Source organism: Montipora capricornis, chromosome 6, assembly GCF_036669925.1.
Source record: "Montipora capricornis isolate CH-2021 chromosome 6, ASM3666992v2, whole genome shotgun sequence".
NCBI lineage: Eukaryota > Metazoa > Cnidaria > Anthozoa > Scleractinia > Acroporidae > Montipora > Montipora capricornis.
The window spans coordinates 34,785,013-34,798,791 of NC_090888.1; the positions used below are offsets into that span (position 1 = coordinate 34,785,013).

General features: G+C 38.8%; 1 protein-coding gene across 1 annotated transcript; it reads right to left on the bottom strand.

Moving 5' to 3' along the window:
- Positions 1 to 432: 432 nt before the first annotated feature.
- LOC138051994 (pyroglutamylated RF-amide peptide receptor-like) lies at positions 433 to 12,117 on the bottom strand. Its single transcript, XM_068898343.1, has 4 exons — positions 11,967 to 12,117; positions 11,297 to 11,423; positions 4,641 to 4,873; positions 433 to 2,970 (listed from the first exon to the last, which is right to left on the bottom strand). Exons 2-4 carry the CDS (start codon positions 11,376 to 11,378, stop codon positions 1,975 to 1,977), a joined length of 1,311 nt encoding a protein of 436 aa, XP_068754444.1. The 5' UTR covers positions 11,379 to 11,423; positions 11,967 to 12,117; the 3' UTR covers positions 433 to 1,974.
- Between the last annotated feature and the right edge of the window lie 1,662 nt (positions 12,118 to 13,779).

The window sequence follows — 13,779 nt, forward strand, 5'->3', positions numbered from 1 at the left end:
TTAATCACGTGTACGATTACAGACCGAATTAGACACTACTCAGTCCTGTTACCAATTAATCATGACCATTTCAATTTCCGAGAAAACAAATGCAATTCCTTTTTCACTGTCTAACACCAACTACGCAGGCTAGGATACAAAAGAAATCCCATCTTCATCTCTTGTAATAAGCCTCCGTTCATGAAACATCGATATTTGATATGTGCGCAAATACCAATGACTTGTTGGATCACTGTGTGGGAGGTCTAAGTGTTCAACTCTCGTCGAATCAACACTCGGGAAGTCTAAATGGTTAGACTTGAAAGTATTATTCTCGGATACTCGGACGATGAAGCTCCGGTCGTGTTTCACACAACACTAGTTCAAGAAGTCCATCGGATCATTTAAATATTCCAAACCCACACACTGTTGGCACAAAGAGTAGGTCTGGGAGACGCATTTCTGGTGTTTAATAGTGTTGTCATGCGCAGTTAAATATATCATAAAAATATTTAAAACCTTCATCCCACATGAGTATATATATTACTACGTATCCCCTGAATTGTAACCACTGTCATTCGTGCGTGCCCACGCACTGCGGTCAAGAACAGCGCATGAAAGAACGAAGTTGCTTCCACGCGACTTCAAACCAGAGAACGAAATAAAATCTGGCAATAATGCGTATATTACCTCTTACTTACCGAGGTTAAGAGTCGTACTGTAAGCTCGGCCCTCGAACTTACAATGGGCCCGGGGGAAGGAGATAATACGATTAATGTTACATCTTTTGGTATTAAATCGCACGGAAAAAAAGACACCTTGAGTCCAAGCAGGACAGAATTGTAGAATGTGGTCCGTTCAAAAAATTGACTAATTCTCGTGCGGGTTCTATTTGAACGGTACAGCGCATACTAACACTCCGATAATTGCCTCAATGATATGGCGCGGTTTTAGTTGTATTTCTGCAGGTACCGGAAAGCATTGTGTTTTAGTCACTCGGGATTAGTCTTTATTTGGAGTTGTTTTGTTTTCTGTCTGTTTTACGTAATTTCTGCTCCGGTACTTGCAGAAGCTGCCGTTTTTAGTGTCAAAATTCAAATTTACATTCGGCAATTCAAACATTCAATTTATCTATTCAAACCTTCAATTCAGCAAGTCAAACTTTCAATTCACCAATTCAATTCAATTAGGCCTAAGGTTAGCTATAATGTATGTTTTGGATTCTTCTGTATTGTTAAAACAATGACTCGTTCCCCGTGAAACGAAATGAATATTTGAATTGCCGAATTGAATGTTTGAATCGTCGAATTGAAAATTTGAATGGCATGTTTGAATTTTGACACTAAAAACGCGCCATAAGTTTAGGTTGAACGAAACAGCATATTAGTCGTTGCTTAATAGGAAGGCGGTGTGGTCCAGTGTTTAGGGCGTTGGGTTTGCATGCGGTTTACCCGAGTTCAAAATTCCGTTCTAACCTCTGGTTTGGATTTGTTTCTGGCTGTTTCCGAACTCAGCTCTACCACGCTTTGTATAATAGCCAACTGGTTGCCTCCTGCCAGTTGGGGTGAAGTGGGGTGCCTGTGAACTAGCTTGATAGCTAAGTGCACTTCCTCTATAAACAAAGCATTTTTACCTGTAAAAATAGTCCATATATAGTGTCTCTTTGTAGAATAAAATTTAAATTAAAGGGGTTCTGTTGCCAAAGTCTTATTTTAACAGTTTTTGGTGAAGAGTGTTCTGTACTGAATCACGCGAACAACATTCGTGACAACCCTGTGAGTATATAACAAATGAATTTAGGGGAGGGGACTATTTATATTAACGTTTTGGCGATTTTTGGGAAACGCCGTACACAAACTTCAAACAACTTGCACATTTTTCCACGTTGTACTCCATTTGAACGGCTCTCCATCCAGCTAAGCTGCAGACGATACAATGTTTCTTCACTGCACCAAAATGAAAAACAAACAAAAGGATTTTGCTCATGTCATTTTTCTACAGTCTGGTGTCGCATGCTTCATTCTCAAAGCTAACTTTCGCTTTTTCTTTGTTCTCAATTTTGGCGACGCCGTTATGGAACCCACTTGTGTCGCATGCTTCATTCTCAAAGCTAACTTTCGCTTTTTCTTTGTTCTCAATTTTGGCGACGCCGTTATGGAACCCACTGGTGTCGCATGCTTCATTCTCAAAGCTAACTTTCGCTTTTTCTTTGTTCTCAATTTTGGCGACGCCTTTATGGAACCCACTGTTGACTGTGTTTGTTCGACTCATCATCGAGGTTTGGGTGTTCATCTCTGATTTCTGTCGCTGAATTCCGTTTTGCGAGTTGGGTGTTGCAATGGCCTCTATACAAAGTTTTCGTAGGGAATCCTTCCGGAAACTGGGGCTATTGAAGAAGTAAATAAAGGGATTGCAGATTGAATTAAAAATGCCAAAACTGTAAGTTATGACTCGCACAGGATCACCAGGGTTAGGAAAGGGTGCCACGTATTTCTCGATGAAGCCAGAATAAATTACAAAGGGCGCCCAACAGAGAAGAAAGCAGATTATAACAGTGAGCAGCATACGGGTAACTCTTTTTCGTGTTCTATCCAGTGATTCTACGTTAGCCTTGGACATTGTTCCTTGGCGAGAAATTTTTCTTTCTCGGCTCCATACTGCTTTGCCAACGCGACTATATAACACTGCGATGGTAACCAGCTGAATTCCGAAGGTGAAAATGGAGAGAAAAATCAGATACACACTACCAGCTGTAGTGTTATTTGGAACAGTTTGGCAATACCAAAAGCTTTGGTTGTCTGTCGAAACTCTTACTGTAGTAGCGAAATAAAACGTGGGCAGGAAAATAGCTATTCCGTAAATCCATGCGGCTGAGATGAGGTACTTTGGACGTAACCAGACCTTCATTGCTTGCAAAGGGCGAACCAGTGAATAATATCGATCAATACTTATCACGGTCAGTAAACACATGGAACTTGAAGGGGCCAGAAACTAAAGAAAAGCAATGTCATTGTTAAGTAACAACTTGAAAGTACCCTTTCCAATGAGGAAACCATAAGCAAATCTCTTTAGTTATGCTTTTGTTTCATGTTAGCCCAGATAGATCTACATCTACATCTACATTTATACGTTAGCAGGAACTATATATAGTTATCATACTAACTTTAAATAAAATTCTTAAATAAATAAATGAATAAATAATAATAACAATAATAATAACGAAACAACTGTAAAAATATCATCCGTTAAAAGAGGAAAAAAAAATCGTACAGCACGCGCGGTACGCATTTTAGCAAATATTCGTGCGGTATTCTGTACAACAACGAAGTGAAATCACCAAATTTGAGGTTTTCACAACAACGCGAGCACACAAATGCGAATCTTTCATTCTCTAGTTTTACTTTGAAACCGCTCGCAGATACTTCGCCCACATTACGCTACACGAACGAGGGAGGCCTAAACGCGAGAAACTTACCGAAGTTAAAAGTCGTAGATCTTAAGGCCCGTTTAAAGATCTTTAAACGCTTTCAACATTTGAACCAAAATTCGTTCAACAAAATTTCAACGAATGTTGGGCAAATGTTGGACGCAAAAACTTCGCGAAATAGTTGATTACGAGGAACTAAGAACTAGAAACCAGACTCTCTCGTTTAGATCAACTACTTTGACATTGACGTTGACTTTTGCCGCCTGATGTGAGCATGCGTTTTTTCTACAATTGTCGAACAGAGTGTTCAAACGGCTTGCAACACCATTCAACATTTTCGAGAACAAAGGAAAAGTTGAATCGATGTTGAATGAAAGTTTAAACTGATTTAAACTTCATTCAACACGCTTTTGATCTTTCAACCTTTTTTCACGTTTTCAACAATGTCGGAAGACCTGTTCAAACGCATCGAACATTTGGTTCAACAAAGCGTTGAGTGCATGCTGAAGCAATTGCTGAAACCGGGCCTTAAACGGGCCTTAAAAGTCCCTATTGTCGGGTTTATGAATACTGTTGGTAACGCGTATGAGAGGATTTTTTTGGAGGAGTGGGACGGTGCAGTAAGGGGGACGAAGTGAGATGAAAATCATCAGTGACGAGGCTAACTCATGTCCTTCTAGGTGAAGATGGGGACATGAAAACACTTGGACTTGGAATCTTGTTTAATCCTCTTCACATACTTAAGAGTCACATCTCCTTTGTTTCTCGACTGTGATTTAGTTCTAGTAGCCTGCGTGCAAACGTCTCGTATTTCCTTTGTTTTTCCGCCTGTAACAAAGGTAATAGGAGATGTACGCACGCAGGCTACTTTGCATGGTTCCAGAATTCGGGAGCATAATGTCGTTTTCCTCACGGGCCGAAGTCACTCAAAGCAGCTTGTCGCAACATTTCTTGGAAACTTCAACCAGTCAGAACATTCTCCCTTGCGTCATCAAATGTTATGTCCAATCATTGAACTATGGTTTAATTTTTGAACTAATTTCACGAACTGAGGCTACGATGATTTCGTTCCACCACAGTTTTTTTCTTTCAGTCTTTAGAATTTGCCCTCTACTCGCGTTGCGTTTCCTCAGACCTTGAAAAATTAACTCTTCTGACTCCAGGGCAGTTGACCGAAAGTAGACATTTTCAATCTGTTCTGAGGAATGATTTTTAATTAACTGATGAAACTAACCTGGACAAAGCGTGCTATCTTGCATATGGCACTGGCTCCACTTTTGTCTTCCTCTGGGTAATAAAAGTTGATCCATATGGTCATCGGGATATTCAGCAAACACACGAGCAGATCAGAAATTGCCAAATGCAATAGGAACAATTGAACAGGTGACCGTTGACCACGGCGACGAGATGACATGATTATGAATACAACCATACCATTGCCACACAGACCGATCAGGGCTATCGCTCCTGTATGATGGTGACAAGCAAATGAAACCAACGTAAGCAAAATATTGCATACCAAATTCAAAGTATGTTACTTACAAGTTTATAAACAAGACAGTTAACTGTGTTAATTTGTTGAATATAGTAGCTTTCCTTCCAACCACGAAAATTGTAATAGCAATCAGTAAAATTCACCCGTTTTCTTCATGAGAAAAGTTGCTTGTAACGTGAAGCAAAAAAACAAGTTTTCGTCCTTTATGACTCAATTTTGTCTTGCAGTCGTCTAAAAGCCTCAAAGCTGCGGAAACAATTATTCCGGCTTTAATTTGTCTAAAGCATCATGCCTGTTACATAAAATGGTCTCTCTTTTGTGTGCAACTGACTGAAGACCACTCAAGGACCAGGGAAAACCACTTAGGTTTCCGATGTAAAAAATAACATTTCAGACGGTAAAGAGCAAAACTCATCATTCCTGATGTTGAAAGTGATCAGGGACAGTTTGAAGAAGAGAAAAAATTACTAAAAGTACATACCGGTAATACCCGGCATTGTCTAGAGGGATTGGTGATTACGCATGGACAGTCACGGAAAACAAGAGGAATCATGACTATGGCTATCGTGTACATTATTTGAAATGTTATTTTTCTTATGGTCTTCGTTTTTCGTGCCTTTAATTTTCTTTCGTTTTTCTGTCTTCGGTCTTCGATCTTCGATCTTGGTTTTCCAGTTAAGATCGATTTCCACACACCATTTCATAAAATAATCTGCAAGTTTTTTTCCAAAATCGTCTCTCTAAACCAAACCAACTTATTGCTGCCAACGAGTGTTAAGCGCACCCTGAGCAACGATGGAGAAAACAAGCGCTTAGCCAAAACTCATGACTCGGCAAGAAAACCCAGAGGGGAGAGTAGCCATTGGGAAGCTTAAAAAGCACTCAGGAGGCTCTTCAGGTGTTCCCGATACTTTTTGCGTGTTGTGGGTATCTCCATATAGGCAGAGAAACAGTTAATCAATTACTGGTGTCTCGCTCCGACTATTACCTAACTTTGACTACTTGCCTATAGCTCTATTCTAAAACTACTGGGCTCTCTATCAATTTGAGCGAATTTGGGCGCAAATAATTCGCTCAAATTGATAGAGAGCCAATAACATGTGGGAAGAACTCGTACGTCATGATAAATCATTACTGAGAACTTCTCTACAACCATTCAGGCAAACATGCATCTACCCCATGAGAGGGCAAGTGAACAGAGGGGGTGAGGTGGTCGGGAAAAAGTCAGTAGATATCGACAAGAGAGTGACACAAATACAACACTGAAGGTAAAGATATGGTGAAAATTTTCATTCTTTTGGGCCCTTACCCAAAACCCCACGCTAAGGCTAAGGCTAACTCACTTACGGTTACATGCTTACAAAACTGAATCAATATGAAGTCAACCGTGACCCGTCAATACCACAGGGTCCTGCTAATACCAAATATAACCTCAAGAAAAATCACGACTCAGTATTTTAAAAAGTAGAAACAAAAATCCTCGCTATAGTACCGCTCAAGTAAATTAAGGCATGGGCCACAACCTGGCCCCAAATTATTGCACAAAAAAGTAAGGGGGTGATCTAACTTCTGAAGATTTAGTAATAACAGCCCAAGAACTCTCGTAGACTAATAACGTCACGAAAGTGTTTATATTGATGTGGCTGACGTATGCAAATGAGGTCACGTGACATGTTACGGCCACAAAACTCAAAATGAAAAACGGCAACAGCTTATGCTAAAATTTATTTCACATAAAAGTAAATCCAGTCACCAGAAAACGGTAAAAAGTGTTGCCGTTTAGCTGGGAAGATTTCTGTGCTAAACATAACTTTGACATGTCACGTGATAATATATCATCCCATATAGCAGTTAACTTTCACATGTTATTGCTGTTAACGATGCCCCAATGTTATTTCGTGTTCTATAAAAAGGATCAATAGTTAGACTACCCCCTCACTTATTTTGGTAAAATTGATCTGGGCCCAGGCCTTGATTAGTCACCTGAGCGACCTAAGGCGATTCCCTTCAAAAAGCGCACCAAGTAATAACAGTAACAGTGCCACAAGCAATAGTTCCTTTGAAGCCACCTGAATTTTTAATTTCAGATATCTATAAGAGGCAATTGCTAAATTGTCCTGATAAGTGCGAGGTTCACTTCTCACTTTTATCTATGACCAGCACTGCTTGAATACTTGACGCGGACTATTCACCGATGTGAAGGTTGTATATTCACCGAGCAGCGAACACTAGCCACGACATTTCCGTGAATAGTTGTTTTAGTGTGTTACTTAAACAGTGAAATAATATAGCACAAAAAAAGATTTTAACTCATTTATTCATGCAACGATTACAATATTCCCCCAGGTTCGGAAGAATTGAAATTCCGCGCCAGTTGCTGGGAGGTGAATAGCAAACTTATATCCGGAGTTTGAGTGGCCAATCAGAGCGCACCTTCTACGTGATCCACTGTTTCAGTATAAACTAATTATATTTATTTCATTCACCCAGTTCTTTTACAGGAACACGTGAGCCCAACAAATTGACCTGCCCCCAAATGAGTGACTTCATAGCTTAGTTGGTAGAGCATTGCAATGGCATCGCAGCAGAGGTCATGGGTTCGAATCATGTTGAAGCTACCTGTCAGTTGTAGTAGTGGTCGTGATAAGTAGCTGCTTATCTGAGTGACTGCCATGATCGTTCATAACTTTTATTTCATGTCCATTCTACAGTTCAAATACATTTCAAACTCATTTCTTTCGCATTCTTATTAAAAAAAGAGTGTATTTAGCGAACAGTTCAATTGGTTTTAAATTTGATAGCTCATGTCCACTGGATAGTGATTGATCTGGTGGAGAGAGATCTCCACCAGGCTCCAGTTGTTTGAAGGGTGGATAGCACTATCCACTGGATAAATCACTATGTACTGGATAACTCAATTGGTTTTGCTAGTGTTTATCTGCTGGATACCGTTGTCCACCTTTTGAACAAACGAAGCCTGATATTTTCTACCGACTCAGTATCTTTACTTAAGAACTTTTTTTGCGTAGCAAACAAAGCTACTATAACTTACTATGACCCTATCTTCAATACTGCTGTTAAGCTGTGCAATAACCTGCTGGCAACACCGAGAATAGATTTTTTCCAGAGATGCCAGTCTCTAAAACCGCTTATCGTAAAAGGCACAATTCAAAGCGACGATCTCATTACTATCTCTACTGTTCAAAGAAGAGGCAAAATATCAGTCAATACCATGAGCACTAAACAGCAAGATATGTTTTTATACATTTGACTATCAAAAAAATGTTTTCCTTCGTTTGCACAAACAATGCAATCACGAAATCACAAGGGAAAGCAAAACTTTGCATAAAGTGGCATTAAAAAGTATGGTTTTGAATTGGCAAAAAATAAATAAACGAGCCTTCACTTCATTTGAATGCCGCTGAATTCACGGTAGCCGCGAAAAGGCAGCCTTAAAATACCTATATGACCTGGTGCGGAAGTGGATCTTGTTAATTTTCATGATCCTGTGATTAATCTGGCACCTGCAGCTATTGCTGCGGGCAGCTCACAGCTCCGGCCGGAATGCCAGGCCTGGCGATATATAATGATGATTCATGTTTGAGCTTTATACACCTATGGGGCGCCAAATGTACAAATATTATGACTTTTCCCCTATATTTTGCGTTATTTATAAATAACACATTGAAGTACCTTTGCGATTTATAAATCGCAAGGTTACGAACTTTGCGATTTATAAATCACAAGGTTACGAACTTCGCGATTTATAGATCGCAAAGTTACCAAGTTTGCGACTTATAAATCGCAAGGTTACGAACTTTGCGATTTATAAATCACAAAGTGCGATTTTGCGATTTAATAATATAACCGCAAATTTATGAAATCTCGTGGTCCAATGTTTTGATTTTTTTTGTGCAAGACAAAACTAGACAAGACCGCTCTCCTCAGCCGTCTCAGAAACAATTTCTGATGCATTAAATGCTCAGGAATCATCACAGAAAAGTGAGGTAAGGATAGGTTTTATTTTCTTCATCAATTTTATTTCGATTTATGGCGAATCGGTCTGAATTGTAGGCTTCGTTTTTTTTAATTTGCAGAGCTCGAGATCACAGAATCTTTATCTTACTGCATCTATCCCACGAACCGCTCCTTCTCAAGTTTGCACGATTTCATCTACAATCTTGGACAAAATAAAATGGAACAGAAATGCCCCCTCTCCCCCAAATCAAGGATGAAGGTGCGTGAAGGCCAAAACGCCCCATTTTCCCATCACTGATTTTGGGGGGAGGGGTGGTCTCAATGTTCCATTTAATTTGTCCAAGATTGTAGATTCATCTATACCTGTGTCGTTACAAGTTATCATTAACGAATGAGAGAAGAGATCCTCGGACTTAATTCGACAATTTAAGCAACTGTCTCTTTTTGACACCTGAAAAATTCAGGTGGCTCCAACGGCATTCGAACCCATGATCTCTGCGATACCGGTGCAATGCTCTCTGAAGCCACACACTTGGGAGAGGGTCTTGTTTCTGTGAAGGACTCGATGAATGAAATGAATCTACCGTATATTAACATTAGCAAAAATTCCATTAGTGCCAAGATGCAAACAAGTTCATATTACATAGACCGAAAGGAAATTGAAAGTAAAAAGTAGGATGAAAATCATGTCTCCCTGAATTTCATATTTACGTCCGACATAGACACTTTTGCGAGCGAAATAATGTAATATAATATGCACTTGTCAGCATCGTTTGCATCTTGGCACTGGTGGAATTTCTGCTAATGTTAATAGAGATTCATTTCATTGATTGACTCCTTCACGGAAAGAAATGAGCCCAAAAAATTGACCTGCTCGGAAGTATTGTGCTTCAAAGATTCATAGCTCAGTTGGTAGAGCATTGCATCGGCATCGCAGAGGTCATGGGTTCGACTTCCGTTAGAGTCTTAGAGCGACCTGAATTTTTGAGGTGTCTATTGTAGCAGAGATGGTTGCTTGAATTGTCGACTTAAGTCCGAGGATCTCTCATTCGTTAATGACAACTCGTAAAGACACAGGTAAAGATGAAGCTAGATGAAATCGTTCAAACCTGAGAAGGAGCGGTTGGTGGGATCGATGCGGTACGATAAAGATTCTGTAATCTCGAGCTCTGCATATTGAAAACATGGCAATAAAACGAAGCTTACAATTCAGACCGATTCGCCATAAATCAAAATAAAAGTATGAAAAAAAAAAAACCTATCATTACCTCACTTTTCTGTGATGATTCCTGAGCATTTAATGCATCAGAAATTGTTCCTGAGACGTCTGAGGAGAGCGGTCTTGTCTAGTTTTGTCTTTCACCAAAAAATCAAAACATTGGACCACGAGCCCGCAGGCATGAATTTCATGAGTTTGCGGTTATATTATTAAATCGCAAACTGCGCGATTTATAAATTGCAACATTACGAACTTCGCGATTCTTATACATCGCAAGGTTACCAACTGATACCAAAAGTTGATAACCTCGCGATTTATAAATCGCGAAGTTGGTAACCTTGCGATTAATAAATCGCAAAGTTCGTAAGCTTGCGATTTATTAATCGTAAAGTTGGTAACTTTGCGATTTATAAAGTCGCGAAGTTCGTAACCTTATGATTTATAAATCGCAAAGTTCGTAACCTTGCGATTTAAATCGCAAAGGTACTTCAATGTGTTATTTATAAATAACAAAATGTAGGGGAAAAGTACTTAAATAATATTTGCACGTTTGGCGCCCCATATACACCGAGCTGTATTGCTTCCTAGCAAGTTCCGGAAATTATGGCTCTACTAATGGATGTAATGGGCCGCAACATCAAAATTGCGCAAGGCTCCGAAGCGGATTGTGGCCCCATTTAATGTTCTTCATTACGCTGAATAACTGCCGCCAACATTTGCATAAAAAGGTAGCCATTTACGTGATTAATGAACGACTTTTTCAAATCTCTCAGCAACGTTTTTAGCCAGTCAGTATTCAGCCGACTACCTTAAAAACCCAGTACTCCAAGGTGTTGTTTACGTTTGATAATGATTCTCTATTTACATTTTCAATGTTAATGAAATGTAAGTTTGGCATTTGGAAACTAAAACCAGTTTTTGAAATCTAAATTGAGCTTTAAAATGGGTGCACTGATGATTCGACAGCTGGTGTTCATGAAGAGGCACATGTCAGTTTCTCTCTGTTTCACTTCGGTCCACTGGATTTAGAAAATTGCGTGCAGCAAGAAAATTGTTTTAATCTCAATCTAATGGAGACTATTACCTTATATCAGATGTCAGTTACAAAAAAGAAAAGGAAAAGCAAACGTGATTCGGAGGACAGGTTTCCCGTAGAAGTATGACTCTTCTCAGCCATTAGTTTTGTTTATTGACTCACCTAACAACACCACGCTCACAACAAATTCACTGCCACTTGTGCTCCAAAGATCGTAAGTGATAGTACTGTTGATAGATGCCATGTCATTTGAAGTCCAACTTTAATTCGATCCCACTCTATTGAACTCCTGAAAGAAAACAATTTTTGTTACCAAGAGTTTAGGAAAAATCCGTAATCTTGGCTGAGATCAATACGTGCTGTTTTTGAAGTATGATTGTGACTGAGTCGTTATGCTTCATTCAACACAATTCTCACGCACTTCCCGTTCATTCCCGTGCTAAGGTCTCTGGCATTAGGTCAATTTCTGACAATTCAGATTTTTGGGATTCTCTTTTCTATCTTATCAATGAGCCATTTCCTTTACAATCCCAGGAAACAGAAAAGTGACGAAAAAACATACCACAAATTTCTGACGAAGAAACTGCTGCTTCAGAACATATTACCGTTGAAGTCAAGACAACTAAGTTTGAAAAAGTCAATTAGTTACATCAATGATAGAGGGAACGTTCACGGTTAGTCCGGCGGACTTTAGAGTTATCTATGCTTGTGTGGTTTCCATTCAAGGATTGTTGTTTGATAGTAACTGCTAAAATTCTGGCTCTCGCTTTGACGTTGCCACAAAAATTTGTGTACTTCACTTTTCTTGTAAAATACATGACAGCACCATTACCTGAGAGCAGATTAAGTGAAAATAGAAGAAAATTTCTGTTTAGCAGAGGTAATGTCCTTCACAAGCTTCTTTTCAGTCTTGTCCTGCCGTGCGTGGGTTCTTTATGGACCACTGGGTATCCGATAAGTCCAATAACAGCACCACGAAAATTAATGCAAATTAACTTGCAATGAACAACAGCTGAACCATTAGATGAAAAATTAATTACTTGCCTTTCAACTATTAATTTGCTGATATAAATGTTCATATATGACCAATGCAAAAATGGGACCGGCAAATAATAATTGTGGGCAATAACATAAACTTTTAGAAAGCAATGTTTTGGCATGCTGTTATGAAAAGGAAACAAGGGCTCTTTTGAGCGAATCGCACAATGTAAACGCTAATTAAAATGCCATCTAAAAGCCTTTGCAATAAATTCAACAATTTTGGCAGCAAATAAATGAGTCAGAATATTAACTTAGGAATAAACAAAATTAACCAAACTTTTTTTATTTGAGAGAATTTTTAAAACTTGTAGTTGTGTCTTGTTGAAAGCACAAGTGTATATGAGTGTAACTCTCTTCATGGAAGTCAAGTCACTTTAAATACCAGCAATTTACACATGTTGTTGTTAAACCCGGGGATTTAACATCACGCTGTAGTTTGTCATGTTTTTCAAGCAAGATCTTGCAGTTGTCATTGCCCATTGTGTAATGACAAGTGCTGTTAAAGTCGAGAAAATTATAGTGAACTAGAACGTATTGTTATGCGCTTCGATTTTTCCGGGGGAGTTCATTTGAAGGTTAACTTTGCTGTGTTTCATGTTAGCTTTGTTTGTGATGCCGATATTAAAGACATAAAAATGTCTCGAACTACAATTGAATATGGAAACAAAAGATTGTTCTTTTTAGAGGGGGATGAAAGACTAGACAAAGATTCTTATATCTTATACGTGAGACTATTTCACGCAAAGTAATTAATTCTGATTATCTTAAACTCATTTCTGCGGCCGAACGTTCATTTGCAGAGTGAAATATCATTGTAGAAGAAAATGTGTGTGCGGGTGATTCTCAACGTCGTTAATTATAACATTCTTTCGATTTCCTGATAGCAGTAACAGCAGTAATAGTAAAGTTCTTTAGTCTTCCCTTACTATATTGTAGTTTTGAGACTGAATGGATAAGTGAATGAATACAGCCAAATCGATAAAATGATAAGAAACATTAATTAAGAAAAATGTGTTGAGATCATTAAGACAGAGCTGGGGGGAAGATATAAGGGTTTTCAATCTTCCTTTGGGAGGCTGATTTAAACTATAGGTAGAGTGCACATTCAGCCCAGGCAAAATGATCGAGGATCACCAATTTAACGTAGAACATAGCAAATTCAACCTGAGACCGGATTTGGCCTACAACATATAGCCCCAAAATGACCATGGCTAAGTCATTGATTATGTGAAGAGCTTTAGTTTGTCGACTGAAATAAAAGGCGAATAACTCTGCAGAAATGTTCTCCAGTGTTTGCTCTTGTTGCTTTAACGCTGCTTACGTATACTGTCAATTGATTACAAGACCCAAGCTATCATTACTCCTAAAAAATATATATATTCTTGAACTTGATTTGAATGTATTTCAGAGAGTGCTGAACAATCATAAACTGGTTCAAGACTTCAGAGGTAGTTCATCGTTTGATTACTACAGCTTTGTTTCGTATGGCCAAAATATGACCACACTCATTTGTGTTTTATATATTACTTCATGAAGAAAACATCTACACGTATTGGATGCTTGTGTCCTGATAAAGAGATTTAATACGACAAGAGAAGACTGGC